The 17,909-nt window shown below is 46.5% G+C and overlaps 1 protein-coding gene across 6 annotated transcripts in view; it reads right to left on the bottom strand.

The window, feature by feature from the left end:
- The window catches only part of HDAC4 (histone deacetylase 4), a 172,319-nt gene that overhangs the window by 32,322 nt on the left and 122,088 nt on the right, over positions 1-17,909 (bottom strand). For 4 of the 6 annotated variants that reach the window (XM_083865588.1, XM_083865586.1, XM_083865589.1 and 1 more), the window contains 5 exons: positions 14,707-14,823; positions 14,413-14,611; positions 11,893-12,122; positions 5,748-6,005; positions 4,312-4,498 (listed from right to left, as the gene is read on the bottom strand). In XM_083865588.1, the coding sequence (XP_083721714.1) occupies positions 4,312-4,498; positions 5,748-6,005; positions 11,893-12,122; positions 14,413-14,611; positions 14,707-14,823 (991 nt within the window). The remainder of the gene's footprint in view (positions 1-4,311; positions 4,499-5,747; positions 6,006-11,892; positions 12,123-14,412; positions 14,612-14,706; positions 14,824-17,909) is intronic. The other 2 variants (XM_083865590.1, XM_083865591.1) reach the window with 1 other exon arrangement.

Raw genomic sequence — 17,909 nt, 5'->3', positions numbered from 1 at the left:
CTGGGTGTGGGCACGTTGTGCCACCAGGAATCTTGGCTCCCTGCTCTGGCCCTGGCATTCACAGGTCTGCAGCCTCAGGGGAGGTGTCTGGCAACTCCTTGCTCTGCTGTAGGTGAGTGCAGAGGGAAAAAACTTCCTCCAAAAGCCAAACCGCTCTGGGTTCCAGAAAGAGAACAAGCCCTGGTAATTGGCTGCCCTGGGGTCAGCCGGAGTTCACCTGGAGGAGGTTGTGCTGCAAAGCTCTCTCAAGGTATCCCGCTTGATTCACAGCATCAAACAACACCAGAGCTGCTGGGCCAAGGCAAGCTCGGAATTCACCTGAGGAGAAGCTTTCATGCCAGTCTAACTGTAACTAGTGCAATGCCTTAAATGAAAAGAAATTTGGATTTAATTTAGGGAAGAAATTCTTCTCTGTATGGGTGATGGGCCCTGGCTGTTCCATCCCTGCAACGGTCCAAGGTCAGGTTGGACAGGGCGGGGATACTGTGAGGTGTCCCTGCCCATGGAACTGGATCATCTTCAAGGTCCCTTCCAACCCAAACCACTCAAGGAATCTATCCCACCCCAAACCTGGTGTTTACAGAACTTGGTACATCAATGGTTTCTCCTTTCCCAAGGGTTCACTGATAACAGCAGTGTCTCAGTGAACTTCTGTGCTGCAATCATTCATCATTTCTCTTTCCTAAAACCAGCCCAGTGGAAAAGGGAGCTGTTCCCAGTTCCTTCCCGTGGCTGGGGACACTCAGCTGCACACACACACACACACACACACACACACACACACAAAGGGAAGCTTGGCAATTTAGGCTCAAAATACAAAACTACACTGGCTGTTACAAGTTAATTGAAGTGGTGCTGGAAGCAAGACTCTTTTCAGACATAAGAACAATCATTTTTAAAGGTCAGCACTAAAGCAAAACCAACTGGCTTTTCTTGGCAGAACAAACATATGATCTGAGGTTCAGATAATTATATTGCTCTGCACAGGAGAGAATAAATGCCTTCATCAGAAAGGAAAAACCCTTTAATGCAGAACATCAGAATAATTTGTGGACCATTTTTGCAGGAGATCAGAGACTGGATAATTGGAGCTATGCAAATTAATGGCCTAACCTGAGGATCCTTATTCAAGTGTGTAGAATGGGGCAAGCATGAGTATTCATTAAAGTCATGGGGCTGCTCGAGCTAGAGAGGGCAAGTTCAAGGACCGGCTTTCTGGAAGGAAGGAAAATTAAATGTCATGCTTCAGGACATCAAACTGATTGCTGGAAGAATCCAGGAAGGGCATGGCTTTCACTTTGATGTGGAGTAATGGACATCATGTTTGAGAGCTGCAGTATGCAGCTCTTTCCCCTGGACTTTGAAGTCTTAGGTGTTGGTCACCAAGAGAGACAGGAAAATAAAATATACATACACCCCAAAACTTCCAGCTGTCTGGAGCTAACTCAGTCCAGGGAGAGCATCAACTTTCTATATTATTTCTGTATAATAGCACGAACATGGAAGGGAGAACAATTCATTTTGTCTGTTGGACAAGGACTGATCTCTTAAGGACCACATTTACATCCAGAGTGATCATGGCTGACTTAAGAAGACATTCAAAGAAGTTTCCTTCTTGCAGCCCTCTCTCCAAACCATCACACCAATTCCAATCCTGATTCCTCTGCCTTAGCATTAGCCTCCAAAGCAGCCACTTATCAGGCAGATGAATTTTCCTCAAGAAGAAGAAGTCTGATGTACTTCAGCACTGCTTGCTTTTGACAAACACCCTAGACTTTAATTTCCTGCCTTCCAAAGAATAGCTCAATCCCGGTGATTAAGCTTTAGTATCCACCTCCAGAAACACAATCTCCGACATGCCACCGTGGACAACTCCAACAAAACATGAGGCAATTTAACTCACACACATGCTCAGCAGCTGAAATACCTTTCCCCCCCTTTCTCCAGTTTCCATGCCCATGGCAGTGGGCTTTTTTTCCCTGCAGACAGTACAGGTTAATTAAAGCAGACCTAGGACTAGTTTTAGGACTAGTGCAGAGGTTTCACCTTTATGCTTTGCACCTTAATTAGTGTCAGTGAATGCCTGATTTTATTGTGTTTTTCCTTCTCCATTCACCCAGCATAAATGCAGAGATGGAAGGGAAAAGTCAAGCCCTTGGAATCTTATCCTGGATAAATGCTGTGAAAATCATATTTTACAGGTGAACTACCTGCAGCATTCTGCACCTCATCACCCTGTGCAGTGCTGGATAAAAGCAGTGTGGTACTCCACCTCTTATTTTAAGCCACTTATTTAGTTTTTCAAAGCCTGCCCCCAAGGAAAATAAATCCTGATACTGGAACAGCATCTTTTCCAAGCATCACAGCTCTCAAATCTACATTCTTACTGCTGCCTGCAATTTTGAGTGAAATTCAGAGGCACAGGACTGAGTCAAATATAGATCCTCTGATAAGAAATGTTATTTATTGTATGTTCAGAGTCTTGCACGTGATTGATTGGGCAGCTTCAATACTGGAAGAGGAGAGGGAGGGAAGAAAGAGAAGGAATGAATAATCCCTCCAAGTAGGGCCAGGGTTCCTGGGTTTTAAAGTCCCAAGTTTTGGGGTTAAGTGTATTAGAAGTTCAAGTTTCATTTGCTCTGACCCTGAGCCAGTGGACTTTTCCTTGCACCCTTGGCAAAAGCCAGAATCTTCTACTCTGGCCAGAACTGACTGTGCTAGAAATGCAGTTCTGCTGAAATTCTGGGGTTCAACTTTAACGACAAATGGAGACTTTAAAGGGCTGATTTGCAAAACTTGAGCCATTTCCTGGGCTTTTCCAGAGCTGACAGCACACGCTTCCACCCTGCCTGCAGCCAGGAACTGAGGAACAAAGTCACACTGAACATGCCACTATTACTACACCGCCAGGGCCTGAAAATAAACTCGATTCACAGCACTGAGCTGAGTGATGCAAGAAGTGTAGGTTAAAAATGGAATAAAAGCAGAAGTGAAAGGAAAATAACATCATGAGTCGCTCTTATTTGGGCATTGTGGATTTTTTTCCCCCCTCCCTTTTCCTTTTCCCAGGGAACACATCACGTTGCAAACTGTTCATTCACAAAGTAAGAGCTTGACATTTGGGGAAGAAGGCGGACTTTGAAATCAATCCTCATCACCCAACACAGGGCTTGAGGAGTTGCATGGAAAATCAACTTTCAGCTGTTGCTAAGGGCATTGAAGAAAGAGGCAGATAGGATTTTGGAGGAGAAAAGCTGGCTGTCAGGATACAGGAAGAACAATTAAGTTTTTTGCTTTTAATCTTGGACGGGAGATCACAGAATCCCAGGATGGTTTGGACTGGGAGGGAGCTTAAAGCCCATCCTGTTCCAACCCTGCCATGGGCAGGGACACTTTTCACTGTCCCAGGCTGCTCCATCCTGGCTGTGAACACTTCCAGGGATGGGGACAAACACATATTTTGCACTTGTGCTTTCCACCAGACAAACGCAGGATTGCACTCATCATTTTCCTTCACAGGTAAGCAAACAATCTTTGGTCTCTTCCAGAGGAGTTGAAATCATCAGCTCACCTCATTTTTCCTAACTTGCAGGCACAGAGTCCTGTGCGACAAGAGGAGGGGAGGCTGGCAGGAAGCCCGGAGTGGATAACTGATGGCATGTGATTATGGAGGGACTGGAAAAGGTGGAGGAAACAGAGCCAGCATTGCATTTGGCACTCTGTCCTTCAGGAGCACTGGCTCTCCCTGCCTTGCCTCTAAATCAGCTCTGTCACAGCCTAGGACTAGCTCTGTCTGCCTAGAGACAGACAGCTCTGGGGCTGTGCTGCTGGTGGTGTGTGCAGGGTATTTTTGCTCCAGGGAAGGGACAAGCAGGACAAAAGAGGTGACTCAGTCTGCTCCTTGAAGAAGACAGGATGTTACGGAGTACCCAAATGGGGATGAGATGAAAAGCCCACACTTATGGATTTGCAGGGAAGGGGAAGAAAATCATAGAGTCATCATCATGGAATAGTTTGGGTTGGAAAAGACCTTCAAGCTCATCTCATGGGCAGGGCAGGGACACCTTTCACTATACCAGGGTGCTTCAAGGCCTGTCCAACCTGGCCTTGGACACTTCCAGGGATGGGGCTGCCACAGCTGTTCTGGGCAACCTTATTACCCTCACAGGGAAGGATTTTCTTCCAATATTCATCTAACCGTACTCCCAGTCTAAAGCCATCCCCCCTTTTCCATGCTCTTGCAGAAGAGCTCAGTGTAAAACAACCCAGTCACCACAGCCCCCCCGCAGCCCACAGCCCTCAGCAGCTCACCTGTTGTGAACCTTGGCTTAGTGGGTGGCTCCTGCACAGACATGGGGAAGGTGGCTGAGGCGGGGGAGGATTGTGCCCGGGACAGGGGCCGGTGTCCCCCGAAGGACACGGGCATTCCAGCTGCCTCCAGCGACGCCTGGTAGTTCCTCAGCTGGTGAATCCGCTGCTGCTCCAAGAGCAGAGCTTGCTGTGGGCAAGAGAAGCAGGCAGTTGCTGAAAGGGCCTTCCCAAAAGGGTTTTTGAAGGCTCTCAGGCTTGGACTCCTTTCCCTTGCACGCAGCAAAGGAAGATAAGATGTTTCTAGGGCCAAGTCAGGAAGCCACAGCATATGGAGCCCCAGCCCTGAGCCTGGTGCACATTGAGAGGGTCACTGGCAGAGGCAGGTCCATCCTCCCCTGCAACCTCCTCATCTTCCTCCTGCTGTGCTCCCATCCTGCTGCACTGGGGCATTTAACAGTGAAACACTCCAGGCCATGGAATGAGTCCCACTCAACTAGATCCCAGGCTGGAGAGGAAGCTCTTAACTGAGCTGGTTCTCTATGCAGACATACCATCAGCTGGACAGGCCCCTGGTCAGAAGGAATGGCTCCCTCTTTATTTCCTCCTGCTCTGAGGGAAAACAGTTGCAAAGGAGATACTATATTAAACACAGGTGTGACCTGTGTAGATTCAGGATTAAAGTGGAGAAGCTTCACTTTCAGAGGAATGGTATCACTGATAATGGTCCATCATCAGCAACACAGAATTAAAGAATCCCAGGATGGTTTGGGCCTTAAAGCTCATCCCTGCCACAGGCAGGAACACATTCCCATATGGCAGGTTGCTCCAAGCGCCCTCCAACCTGGCCTTGGACACTTCCAGGGATTATGTGGTCACAGCTTTCCTGGGCAAATGTAGCTCCTAAGCAACATCCCAATGACATTCTTGGAGGGCATAGATCAGCTCCATTACACCATGCTCCCTTATTACTGGATTTATCACCTGCAATCCACAAGCCTCAGGTGCTTTCCCTCAAAAGTGAACCTGCCTAGAGGCTCCAGAACCTCTAATTCTGAAGCAGAAACACCCTCCACTTGTTCCCTTACACGCAGTCTTTCTCTGGAGAAATTGGCACTAAACCATTAAACCAAAACACAGTGTCATGCTGCTGGCTGGTGCTCAGAAATGTTAGGATACACTTTATCTTCCCAAAGAAACAGCCATGGAAGTGTCTCAGTTAACACAGGAACCATGTTTTATGCAGGTGATCCAGACTCTCCTCCCCAGGGTTTGTCAGCTAGCAGGTGACTCCAGGGAAGGAATCACGCAATTTTACATTGGGTTCCTGTAACCAGCCAACTCTCAAGAGCTGGTTCCCCTCAGAGTCTTCCCCTCAGAGCAGCACAAGGTGACTTCCAAGCCCAAATCCATGTTTTACAACAACCCAAGTGCCAGACCTGGCGGAAGAGCAGCTCCTGCTCTGCCTGCCTCTGCCCGGACTCCAGCTCCTGCTGCGGCTCTGCCTCCTCCTCGTCGCTCTCGATGGGCTCCTGCTTGACCTGCACCACACTGGCCAGCCCCGGGGGCTCCTTCTGGCCTGCGGACCGGTCGCCGTAGGGCTCCTCCAGCAGGGCCTGGTGCTCCCGCAGCTCCTCCTCCGTCTCCTCAGGGTGGCTCTCGTGCTGCCGCGCCGGCTCAGTGGGTTTGGAGATGATCTAAAAGAACCCCAAACTCATCAATGAACTGCACCCTGCCACGGGGAAAGCTCGCTCTGTTCACCAGGCTCACGGGAAAGAGCAACTCTGAGTTATTCTGATCACAATCCAGGCCCCAAACAACCTCAAGGGAAGGTCAGGGCAGCCTTGGCATTAAGGGCTCCAAAATCCTGTGTCCCAAGTAATGACACCCCCTTATTTTCCACTTCATCTTCCCTCTGAAGGAATAAGAGCCTCTTGTTCCTGCACGCCTCCAGATGCTACTCCATTCACAAACCCACAGAGCAACCATCGAGACATCTGGCAATTAAATTCTGAAAGAATACAGGGGACGCAAACCCTCCAACAGGGTTTTTGCTGCCTGTTTGCTCAACATCACCTCAAATCACTCTCCGAATTTCATTTGTGAGGCTGAAATAATGATTACTTGAAAATTTGCACTCTTATGGAGCTGGTTAAGAGGAAACTCAGGATATGCAGCTGAGAGCAAACCTCAAGAACAGCACTGTTCTAACCTGACCTTCCTAACCAGACATAGTAAACATCTCAGAGAGAGCTCCTAAACCAAAAGGAACAATTTAATTTTCACTATAATTCACTCAGACTTTCTGTAAGTTCTTTGGCAAGACAAAATTCACAGTTCTCTGTCTCAGACTGCTTATGATTTTTATTTGGGATAAAAAAAAAAACCCCAAACCCAAAAGTGACCTGTTTTTAACTCCAGCACAGGAAAAACCAATCCATTTCCTCCCTTTCAAAGAGCTCAGGTTGTGCCTGTTTCACAGGCTTATAAAGAAACTGCTGCACTTTGAAAGCTGTCAGGGCAAGGTTTAATGAGGATTAGGTCATCAGTATGGAAAGCAATATTGATTTTAAATCTAATAAAGCTAAATCAAAACATGGTTATTGAACACATGCAGGAGGAGGGACTATTTGTCAGTAACTTGCTCTATGAAGAACAGTGGCTCCAATCTGGAATTAAGCTTTTTTCCCCCTCAAATGCAGGAAGGAATGCTCTGCCATATAACCTAAGCAAGGCAGAGGGGCAGGAAGGGAGTTTAATCTGGCAAGGGAAATGAAGAAAGAAAAGAAGGCGGCTAAGGAGATCCTGGTGCCACTGCTGAATGAGGGAAGGCACCTGGTGGCACATAGGATAGAATTAATCCCAGGACCCTGACACCAGAGGAAAAGTCTGGAACAAGGAAAACTTCCCTTGGTGTGGGAATTACCAGGCAACACTTAAAATACCTGGATATCCTTAAGTCCATGGGACTCTCATGGGTTGTACTCACAGGTGATAGGACAAGAGGCCAGGGGCACAAATTAAAACCCACAGAATTCCATCTGAACACAATAAAACTTTTTTTGTTGTTGGTGGGGTTTTTTTGTTGTTGTTTTTTGAGGGTTTTTTTGTTCCTGTGAGGGTGGTCAAACACTTGAACAGGTTGTTCAGAGAGGTTCTGCAGTGTCCATCCTTGGGAGATCCTTGAGAAAGCTGCTCGAGGAAGGACATTGCCCTCAGTGACCTCAGGAGGTCCCTGCAAAGATTCAGGGATCAAAACCCCTCAAGAATTTTTGTGAGATTCTCCCTGCCCCCACCAGCTTCATTCCTTATAATACACACTGAATAACCAAACCACATTATCTAAAAATTCTTTCACCAATTTTCTTTAAGCTCTCTTATGCTTGATGAATATTATCTGTTTTAAAGATAATTAAATCATCATAAAACATCTGCTGCTTGTTTTTTTTTTTGGTTTTTTTCCCCTGCTTGGATCAAAGGTCTCAAGCTTTTGAACTTAATGCCTTTTGAACTTCTGAACTGCACAAGGTAATTGCTGGGAAAAATACAGTGCCATTGTCATACCTAATAGGAATGAGAGGCAGTGTAATTCCCTGGAAGATTTAAATTATTCCTACTCTTTAAAAAGTAAGAATTAAATTACAACCACAGTGAAGGTTGAGAAAACCAAGTGGTCCATGACAAGGACATTTCAGACATTCTGTCTGCAAAGGGTATCTCCTGGTCTGTCACCAGTTCCAGCTGCTGCAACCCTGCTCTTAAAGGAAGATTTTGCAGAGAATTTGTTACCAACACATTCCACATAATACATCAACTATCTGCATCCCAGGCCCATTCAAACTCCCTAAAAATCTTCCATTTGTGTAGTTTTATGAGCACATGCTTGTGCAATTTAAAATTGGAGGGGATAAAAGTGTGAGGGGCTGGCTGCAAAGGTAGCACTAAGAATGCTTGTAAATATATCTGAAACTAAGCACAAAACACCATGAATAACCCCTCCATCCCTTAATTAGCTCTCTGTCTTCCTCTGCCACGAGGTTACTCCTCTGTTTTTATACCCAGTGGCCTCTGGCTGTCACAAACTGCCACCATAAACCTCTGGTAAAGGCACTGCCTCTCCAGCCTCAGGGAGATAACAACTTTGCTCCAGAATAAATTACAGCTCTCTAGTCACAAGCATTTTTAAAAAGCTCCATGCAGCTGGCAAGATTTCTCCTCCACAGCTTTGAAATACAAAGAACAGAAATTAAAAAACAACAACAACAAAACAAAAACGACAAAAAATCCCACATAGCGAAGTCAGGTCATAAATACAGGGTTTATCATTTTTTTTGTCAAATGTTTCATGAGGGGAAAAAAGCTGCATTTTTCGCTAGTGACATTTCAGCTGGCATTGGATTTGTCCAGTAGATGTGATAAACAGAATCACATAATCATTAAGGTTGGAAAAGAGCTCCAAGACCACCAAATCCAACCTCTGATCATCACCACGCCCATCAATCCATACCTTTTTTTCCAGGACATCTTTCTCCACAGTGGCAAGCTCTTGGGAGACAAAAGACCTTGAAGGTCTTTACAACAGGTTAGAGACATCTATTTACACATCAGAGATCAATGAGGAGTCCCCAGCAGAAAAACCAGGGAATCCCAGAATGGTTTGGGCTTGGATGGGACTTCAATCCCCACCAGTGGAGTGGCACAGGAGGAAGGCCAGAGGAAGAGAGGAGTCAGGAAGCAAACAAGGTTGTCAGCTCAGCCCTGACCATGCCATGATGTGCAGAAGCCAGCACAACCCTCCCTTTCCCCCCTCTAGAGGTGAAGGATGAACTCAAGAAAGAAACAAAACAACTCAAGACAGGTGGAGACAGCTTTGATGAAAACGAGGTAAAAACAGCAAAAAAAAAAGGATGATAAAGGCTGAACTCATTCAACTTGATATGGCTCTTCCCATATTCACTTTGGGTTCTGATTTTTAACTTTTATAGACTAAGGAGAAACAAGAGATGCTAAGGGACGATGAAGAGAGGCTGACTTGGGCACCAGCCATGCATGTAGGGAGCTGGCAGAGTCTTCTGCAGCAGCCAAAGCCTACAGAAATCTCTTGATCCATTTGGGTTTTTTTCCCTTAAGTGATGGGACAGCAGATGAAAAACAACTGTCTGAGGCAACCTCAGTCCTACAGCTGGAAGGACCAGGAGACTGTGGAGCTTCTGTGCCTGGAGGAGAGGGAGCAACCCACCTGCAAGGCTGGATGGGGCTTGGAGCAAAATTTCTGATATTACAAATCACAGAATCCCTAAAATTGGAAAAGTCTTCTCAGACCATAGTGTCCAACTGTTCCCCCAGCACTGCCAAACCTACCCCAAACTGTTCCCAAGTGTCACATTCACAGATTGTCTGAACACTTCCAAGGATGGTGGTGATTCCTCCACTGCCTGGGCAGCCTGTGCCTGACCACCCTTTCAGTGCTGAAATTTTATCTGATCTTTTCCAACCTAAATCTCCCCTGGCACTTCCCTTTTGAACATTAAATGTACAAAAAAGTTGGGAAATAGAAGCACAGGCTGATGGTAGAATATTATTAGCTCAATGGTAATCACAGAATGGTTTGGGTTAGAAGGGTTCTTAAAGCTCATCCCATTGCACCCCTGCCAGGGGCAGGGACACCTTCCACTATCCCAGGGTGCTCCAAGCCCCATCCAACCTGGCCTCAGACACTTCCAGGGATCCAGGGGCAGCCACAGCTACTCCAATGATTTTTCTTATTATTTTTAAGTAAAACTACACTTTTTTCCTTAGTTGCCTTCCTGGAAACAGCAAGACTTGTTTAGCTGCAGTCCCCTCAAAAATTTCATCTACTGCAGACACCTAACAGGGAACATTTAGGGCCAAAATCTCAAAGTTTGGAAAAATTACACAGAATTAAGAAAAGCCTGATTTATGAGTATATAAATATATAAAATACTTCAGGAGCATTATTTATGGGAAATCCACAAATAAAAAAAAATAACAGGCGATGCTATCGGTCCTGTTAATAATTAAATAATATTTTATTTTATTTTTAGTCCTGCCTTTAACTGTCATACACACACAAGGGTCCTAAAATATCCCTACATCTGGGACAAGTCTTTTCCCATGTCAGCACTTGGATGCTATACCACAGGATAAATCCGCCACATGCATTCAGCACTAGCACCAAAGTGATTTTAACTCGTGACTCCTATAAATCAAACACAAGGAAATCAGTTTAATTAAACCCTCTCTGACTGATTTTGCTGTGGAGAGTGATGGATGAAGCTCGAATTCAGAGTGTTCCAGTGGCTCTCCAGCTCCTGGGAGGTCCAGGATAAAGTCTGAATGAGCTCAGTGGATACGTCACAGCCAAAGCTTTGGAAAAACTTCAAAAACCTTCACGTTAAAAAAATCCCTCCAGCTGACAGTTCCCCAAACAAACAAAAAATAAGGAACATCAGGACATGTAGGATACTACCCAGAGTAACCCAAGAGGAATGGCACTTGCTGCCTGCACTCCATGGCCCTGGTCCCGAGGAGTGTTTGGAGGGGGGGAAATGGGATCCCTGTGGAGCAGCAGCTCCCCAGGGCCCCTGTGCAGGGCTGAGCCGGGGCCAGGGCTGGCACCCGTGGTGCCAGCGCTCCAGGAGGACAGCATTGACGTCAGTGACTTGTGTAATCATCCTGCCTCAGCCCCAGCCCATAAACAAGGGTTTGGGGGTGGTGTGTCTGTGGAGGAGGAGTTGTGGCTTCTTTCACTCCTTGATCCAGCCCTCAGTAGTTGTGTTTTCTCACAGGACTGGAACGGTGGAAACATTTGGAGGAGCCTCTGCCATAAATGAAACATTGCCTATCTGAACAGCCGCCTGCCACAGGCTCGTCCTGAACCCCAGACCTGCTGCTGGAATTACTGTTGTCCTAAGGAAAGCCTCCACTAGAACTCCTTGGGAGGAATGCTCAGAAAGCCTCAAAACAGTACCAATCCCGGAATGGTTTAGGCAGGAAGAATCTCAGAGATGATGCAGTGCCATCCCCTGCCATGGGCAGGGACACCTTCCACTGTCCCAGGTGCCGCCAAGCCTCAAGATCCAGCCTGGCCTTGGACACTTCCAGGAATCCAGGGACAGCCACAGCTTCTCTGGGCACCCTGTGCCAGGGCCTCCCCACCCTCTCAGGGAATAATTCCTTCCCAACATCCCATCTAACCCTATCCTCCGGCAGTGGGAAGCCACTCCCTGTGTCCTGTCCCTCCAGGGCTTTGTCCCAAATCCCTCTCCAGCTCTCCCGGAGCCCCTTCAGGCCCTGGTAGTGGCTCTGAAGTCTCCCTGGAGCTTTCTCTTCCCCAGGTGAAGACCCCTAAGTCTCTCAGCCTTTCAGCAAACGTTTCAGTAAATCTGAGTAACTTCCTTCACCAATACATCCTGGTGGTGCTACGCCTGAGAGAGGTCCAAGGATGAGAGGCCCAGGGATGTTGGAGATAAGAGCCCACAAATACACCTGCACTAGAGACCCCGAAATCGCATGCTTGAAGCTACTGTGGAGGAAAAAAGGCATTGAAAGCTTCACGCCTACCTTGTTGATGTGCAGCTGCTGCTGCTGGAATTGCTGTTTGTGTTTCTCCAGGAACTGCTGGTGCTGCTGCTGGATCACCAGCTGCTGGAGGGCCTGGGTGTTCTGGGGCAGGGGAGCAGACTGGGTGCGCCCAAGCGGGCGGTGCTGCCGCAGCTTGTGGATCGAAGGGGAGACCCTCTCTCCACCCACCAGGGGCTGTGCATGCAGGGGCAGTCCTGAAAGATACCAGTCTGAAGATAATATGGAGGAAAAAACAGCAGAGGAGAAACAAAAGGAAGAAGAAAGGAAGGGAGAAAACAGCTGTTGAGTAATCCTGATGGTGACAGTGATACCATGTCAAACCCAGCCACCTCACAGGAGCTGCCTTGAGAGAGAGCAGACAAATTAATCACAACTGCACAGAGAAATGCTTTGCTTGGTTTGAGTTCTCTCTGCTTGGTGACTCAGAGACTCTCTGGAAATATCTTATTTTTTGAAACCAGGGACACCTTAATGACCCTTCTGTCGCTACATGAGACCACAGTGGTCTGGAGAAGTTTAAACCTCACAGCTTGCCTTGGTTTAGGGACTGATCCCAGATTCAATTTGAGCTGGGCTAGGGCTGCAGTCACTTTTGGGCAAGAAGCCCTCTGCTCTTCTCAGGTTTTGGTTTAGGAGAGGGAGAAGCTGCCCAGAAGTCAGCAGCCAGCTGGATGCTGAGGACTGAAAACACCTTGGCATTTGTGTCCCAGGATGTGACCTCCTTTCCCACCAATTCACAGAACTGCCCAACATGGAAGGAGCTGACTCCTGTGAAAGCTTCTTTTCTCACAAAACTTAAGAGAGTTTCTCCCACTCTCTGCTTTTTCTAAAAGGGATCACGTGAAAGGGTATTTGATTTTATAAATGCATGTCTCTATAAATGTTGGTGTGTACACACACAGGTCTGCGTATGAATACACGGGTAATTGGGAAAGATGTGTTCGTTTTCCCTGACAGCACAGCTTCTCCTCTCAAAAGTTCAAATCAGACAGCAGAGCTTGCACAGGATATTTTGGAAGACTGCCCTACTCCAAGGCAACGGCCAAAACGCTCCTGGGAAAGCTTTCCAGGAGACACCATGTTCACAGAATCCTGGAACAGTTGGACTTGGGAGGGACCTTAAAACTTGCCTCATTCCACCCCCTGCCACGGGCATGGACACCTTCCAGTATCCTAGGCTGCTCCAAGCCCTGAGTATGTTCCATCAGCAATAAGGAACATCAGGACATGTAGGATACTACCCGGAGCAACCATTCCCAAGAGGAATGGCACAGCTAAGGAATTCTAGTCTAGCTTCCCAAACTGGCAATGTCTACCTTCCAGCACAGAGAGAGTCATCACAGCATTCTGCATCTGCCAGGGGACTACCTCCAGAGCTCAAGGCTCTCCAGCAGAATCCTAATAAGCTTCACACTTTGTTTCCAAGGAGTTTCCAAATACTGGCCGCAGCCTAGCAGCCAGTGCACTCAAGGCTTTGGAGACCACGCGTGAGCTCACTGCCTCTCAGCTGCCGCCTCTGGAATGTTTCTCCTTGTTCCTGTGTCCTGACTCTTTCTCCTGAGTGTTGGGTTGTAACAAGTTGTACTTGCTACGAAAGCACCGCATGGAGCAGGGGGAGTAGAGGGAATTTGCTTGGAAGCAAACACAGTATGCTGGAAACAGTGGGAAGCAAACATCACACTTCTCTGCATCAGCCTCCCCATATCTACATGCTCCCAAGTTTATCCCGACCCCATGGATGTTCCTGGGGTTTGGATGTACAGTTTGGATGCACGAGATGCAATGCTGCAGGGGCTGACATCTCCCAAGAACTTCCATTAGAAATGGATGGAAGGGAAGCAAAACTAACTAACTGAGGCAGAACATCTTTTGTCCCAGCACCACACACAGGAAACCAGGAATGCATCCCCGTGGGAATTATTGCTTTGAATCCAGCCTATTTATAGCCACAGGCCTTCGCACAGGTAGTTCATTCTGAAAACCCAGCACTGGGAGTGATTCATGGCAATTAACATCCTGGAAAGGGAACGCACACAAATAAATACAATCTGTTGGGAGGCAGCTGATTTTGCCATGGTTTTGCTATTTATATTAATGATGGAAAGGAAGTGTTTTAACCTGTGATTTTCTAAGTGTGTGCCTTTCATACTTTCATGGAATAGAAATGATCCATGGAAAGCAGGAATGGTTAAGATGCAATGTTTTTGCCCTCACTTTGATCTGAACTGGTGAGAACTCTTAAGAAATAGTTTTCAGCTTTTACCAACCAACTTTTTCTGTCCTGATGGAATAATAGTATTTATTTTCATCTCACCAAAATGAGGTGGGAGATCTGATTTTGGAAAAGTCACCACTTATCAATGTATCAACAAACAAAGGTTTTATGTTCCACCTGTGGGGTGTAGAGGCAATTCAGGACCTAGAGGCTGCCTACCCAACAGATCCCTGATGGTTTCCTCTCTTTTCCTGGTGCCCAAGTGCTGCCCCTAGAGCGCTCACCTGCGACCAGGGGCGTTTGTGCAGTTGGCTGTTCCAGTAGGACCATGTGCTGCAGGAGAGGGTTATGTGCAGTTCCCCCATCCCTCTCCAACGCTGTAGTGCTCAGGTAGGGAGTGAGGTGTGTGCCAGGGAATAAGGAGATCCGCTGCTGTAGGGCTGGGATTGCGAGCCTCTCTGCATCCTGCTGCGCTTGTCCTGCCTGCAAACGCACCATGGCACAGGAGGTTAAGAGACACCCTAGAGGCTGATCCCAACGCTGCTGACATCCCAGAGGCTGATTCCAACCCCACTTACGCTGGAAGGGCCGGTGGCAGGCAGTCCTAGCGTGATGTTGGGCAGGGAGGGTGACGTGTAGAGCGGGAGCTGCGTCACAGAGCCCTCGCGGTTCACAAGCCTGTGAGCCAGGCTGGTCTGGAAATGAGAGTGATCAAGGGTGAGAGTCCATCCTCAGAGCCTGCCAGGACATGGCACTCACCAGGACAAGGCAGCAGGAGGGGACACAGAGTCTCCAGAATTGCACAGACACCCCAACACCCTGAGCACCCCTGGCAGTGCTGTCCAAATGCTCCTGGAGCTCTGGCAGCCTCGGGCCCTGCCCATTCCCTGGGGAGTCTGGGCAGTGCCAGCACCCTCTGGGGGAAGAATCTTCCCCTAGTATCCAACCTAAGCCTCCCCTGGAACAGCTACATGCTGTTCCCTTGGTACTTATCCTTCTCAAGCATTTGCCTTTTTAAAAGTAAAACAGACTATCTTTAAAAAAAAAAAAAAAAAAAAAAAGCTTTACAATTTTTGTTTTTCGCTTTAGCAAATAACAGACAATTTATGTTATTTACTAGCGTGTGTTAGCATAAACCAGACTTCAAAATCCCATCCAGAAGACTCAAGGTTGCATTTATGGAGCTATTTCCTGATTTTCGGGGTGAAATGCAAGATTTGCTCAGTTATCTTACAGGCATTTGAAGCAAGAACACTTTAGCAAAAACACCTTTAATTTCTAAACAAGACTGATTTGAAATACGCACTAGAAAACCCATTATAAAAATTACAGTAAAGTGCCTGATTTTCCTGTTAGGAAACCAGTGTTCTGATCACCCTGAGGTCTCTGCAGGTGATTTTCCAACATAAATAGAATTTAGACTGCAAGAAAACTTCAGAAGTCTGTTAAGCCCAGGCGCTGCTGTGAAAAAGAGCATTTTGTTTAACTCAGTATTCTGTTATGGGGCAATCTGTACCTAAGTCATGGCTGTCCCATCCCTGGAATTGTTCAAGGCCGGATTGTTTTATTTTCTGCAATGGGCAGGGACATCTCCCACTATCCCAGGGTGCTCCAAACCCCAAATCCAGCCTGACCATGGACACTTCCAGAGATGCGGCATCCACAGCTTCTCTGGGCACCCTGTGCCTTTTTTTAACAGACACATTGTAAAAAAACTTCATTTTTTCTCTCTAATCTAAAGTGACTCTCCATGTGATTATTTGTACCCACACACTTCTCCTTCCAAGTGATTTTTTAGCACTCCTGGCAATTTTGCTTTAATTTAAATTACATAATGTCAGTGTGCTATTGAAAAAAAGATACTTACTGTCAGCAAAAGAATGAAATATTTTACTGATATCATAAATGAAACAAAACTACATCCATTTTCCCTTTGAACAATCAATACTCTGGAGTTGTGCCTCAAAGTCTCTCCAGGGAATCTGATATAGAACACAGCAGCTCGATGCTCTCAGCATATGGGATTTAGCAGAATTATCATCACTTTAAACACACAACTCCCATCTCTGGGCTGTGCACAAACAGGCCTGAATTGCACACAGCCCTTTCTGAATGCACAGTTTGCAGCTGTACTCAAGGAGTTTTTATAGGCTTGTCCCATCTGCAATGGCAGTGAATGCTGTGCGCCTTTCAGAGAGGGAAAAACCTTTAAAAACAGTATTTCAAAACAGAAAGTGTCTGTTTTAAAGGAGGCAGGGCTGCAGTCTTTCCCCATTGAAGGCACTCAAATAATGAAGTTGGGCACAATCCTCCAACACACCTGGTTCAAGGGCTGGTGCAGCAAACTAAGAAGCAATGAGATATACTTCTCATTTAAAATAAAATATGAAGCTAAGAACGAAACACAACATTATATTTTCAGAAACACTTAAATATTTCCAAACATTTAATGTTGGGAACATGGAAAATCCTGGTCCATCGGTGTTAAAGGAATCTCCTACACTTCAGCTCCCAGGTGAAACTCCTAGTGAAGAAGATTTTAAAGACACAAAACCCTACTTATTTTTTCCCAAATACAGGCAAATGGATGAGATGGGATCACATGACATGAATGCTGAAATAAAAGGCAGAGTTGTTTTTCTTTTGGAAAGGGAAAGGCTTGGGCAGTACGGGTTTTTTTCTTCAAATTGTTTGTGTTGCTCGTACCTCAGCCTAAGTCACAAAATTACTGCATTACAAGCAATAATGATGGAAAGACTTTTTCATGTGGTCAGTGTTCATTTGATTAGGTGTTGGTGGTCTAGACCCAGACGATCAGCTCTAATTATTAAGTTGAAAAATCAAATGGATGAGGAGGATGCTCCAGCTTCACATTCACCTGCAGGAGCTCACTCTGACTTCATGGAATGGTCTGGGCTGGAAGGGACGTTAAAGACCACCTGATTCCAATCCCCTGCAGGGACTTTTGGGAAGCTGCCTGCTTTGCTTGTGTCACAAAAAAACCCTGTCAAATCCATTAGTTTTCCATCAGCAGCAACTGGGAATTTACAGTTTGCTAAGGACAGACAAGACTGATAGCTCCTGGATCAGCAAAACGAAAACTCCGTGCTCATCCTCTTGGCGCAAGTGAAGCCTCCACCTCCCACCATCTTAATCTTCACACTAATTACCTAAATCTCTAAGGTTTGCTATGGACTAGAGTGGCTGGAATGTGTGCTGGATCATTTGGCAGGGCAGAGGGTGGAGAAGAAGGCATGCTTCCCATATTAAATACTGTTACACTACATTAAAAATAAAAATAAAGTGCAAATCTGTAAAAAACTAGAAAGTAATAAGGACTGACATTTCCATCATCAGAAGGCCTTTTCAATTCTAAAGGAATATTTGTGGAGAACAAGCCCCAGCCTGTTTTTGGAGCCCTGGTGTTAAGACAGACTCTATTCATGGGGAGAACAGCTAATGGGAAGCTGGATAAAAAGAAATGCACCAGTAACATCAGACAACCACACTGGTTTTCTACAGGCACAGTTTATAGTGGGAGCCAGCTCACATGGCCCAGATCCCTTGGAAAAGCTTGGCTCCAGGATTCCTGAACACAGGAGCTGCTGTGCTCAATCCAACCCCACCACACCCAGGCCAACACCTTGCCCTGGGCATCCAGTGATGCCTCAAGTGATGGCGAAAGTTTATGGGATTATAAACCAGCACATGACACCAATCTTTCAGATCTCTAGTCGTGGAGGAAAAGTTTAAATCCTTTCCCTTTATTCCAGTTATGGCT

The sequence above is a fragment of the Zosterops lateralis genome (assembly GCF_965231275.1).
Source record: "Zosterops lateralis genome assembly, chromosome: 7".
Taxonomy (NCBI): Eukaryota; Metazoa; Chordata; class Aves; order Passeriformes; family Zosteropidae; genus Zosterops; species Zosterops lateralis.
This window is presented reverse-complemented; position numbering and strand designations above follow the sequence as displayed.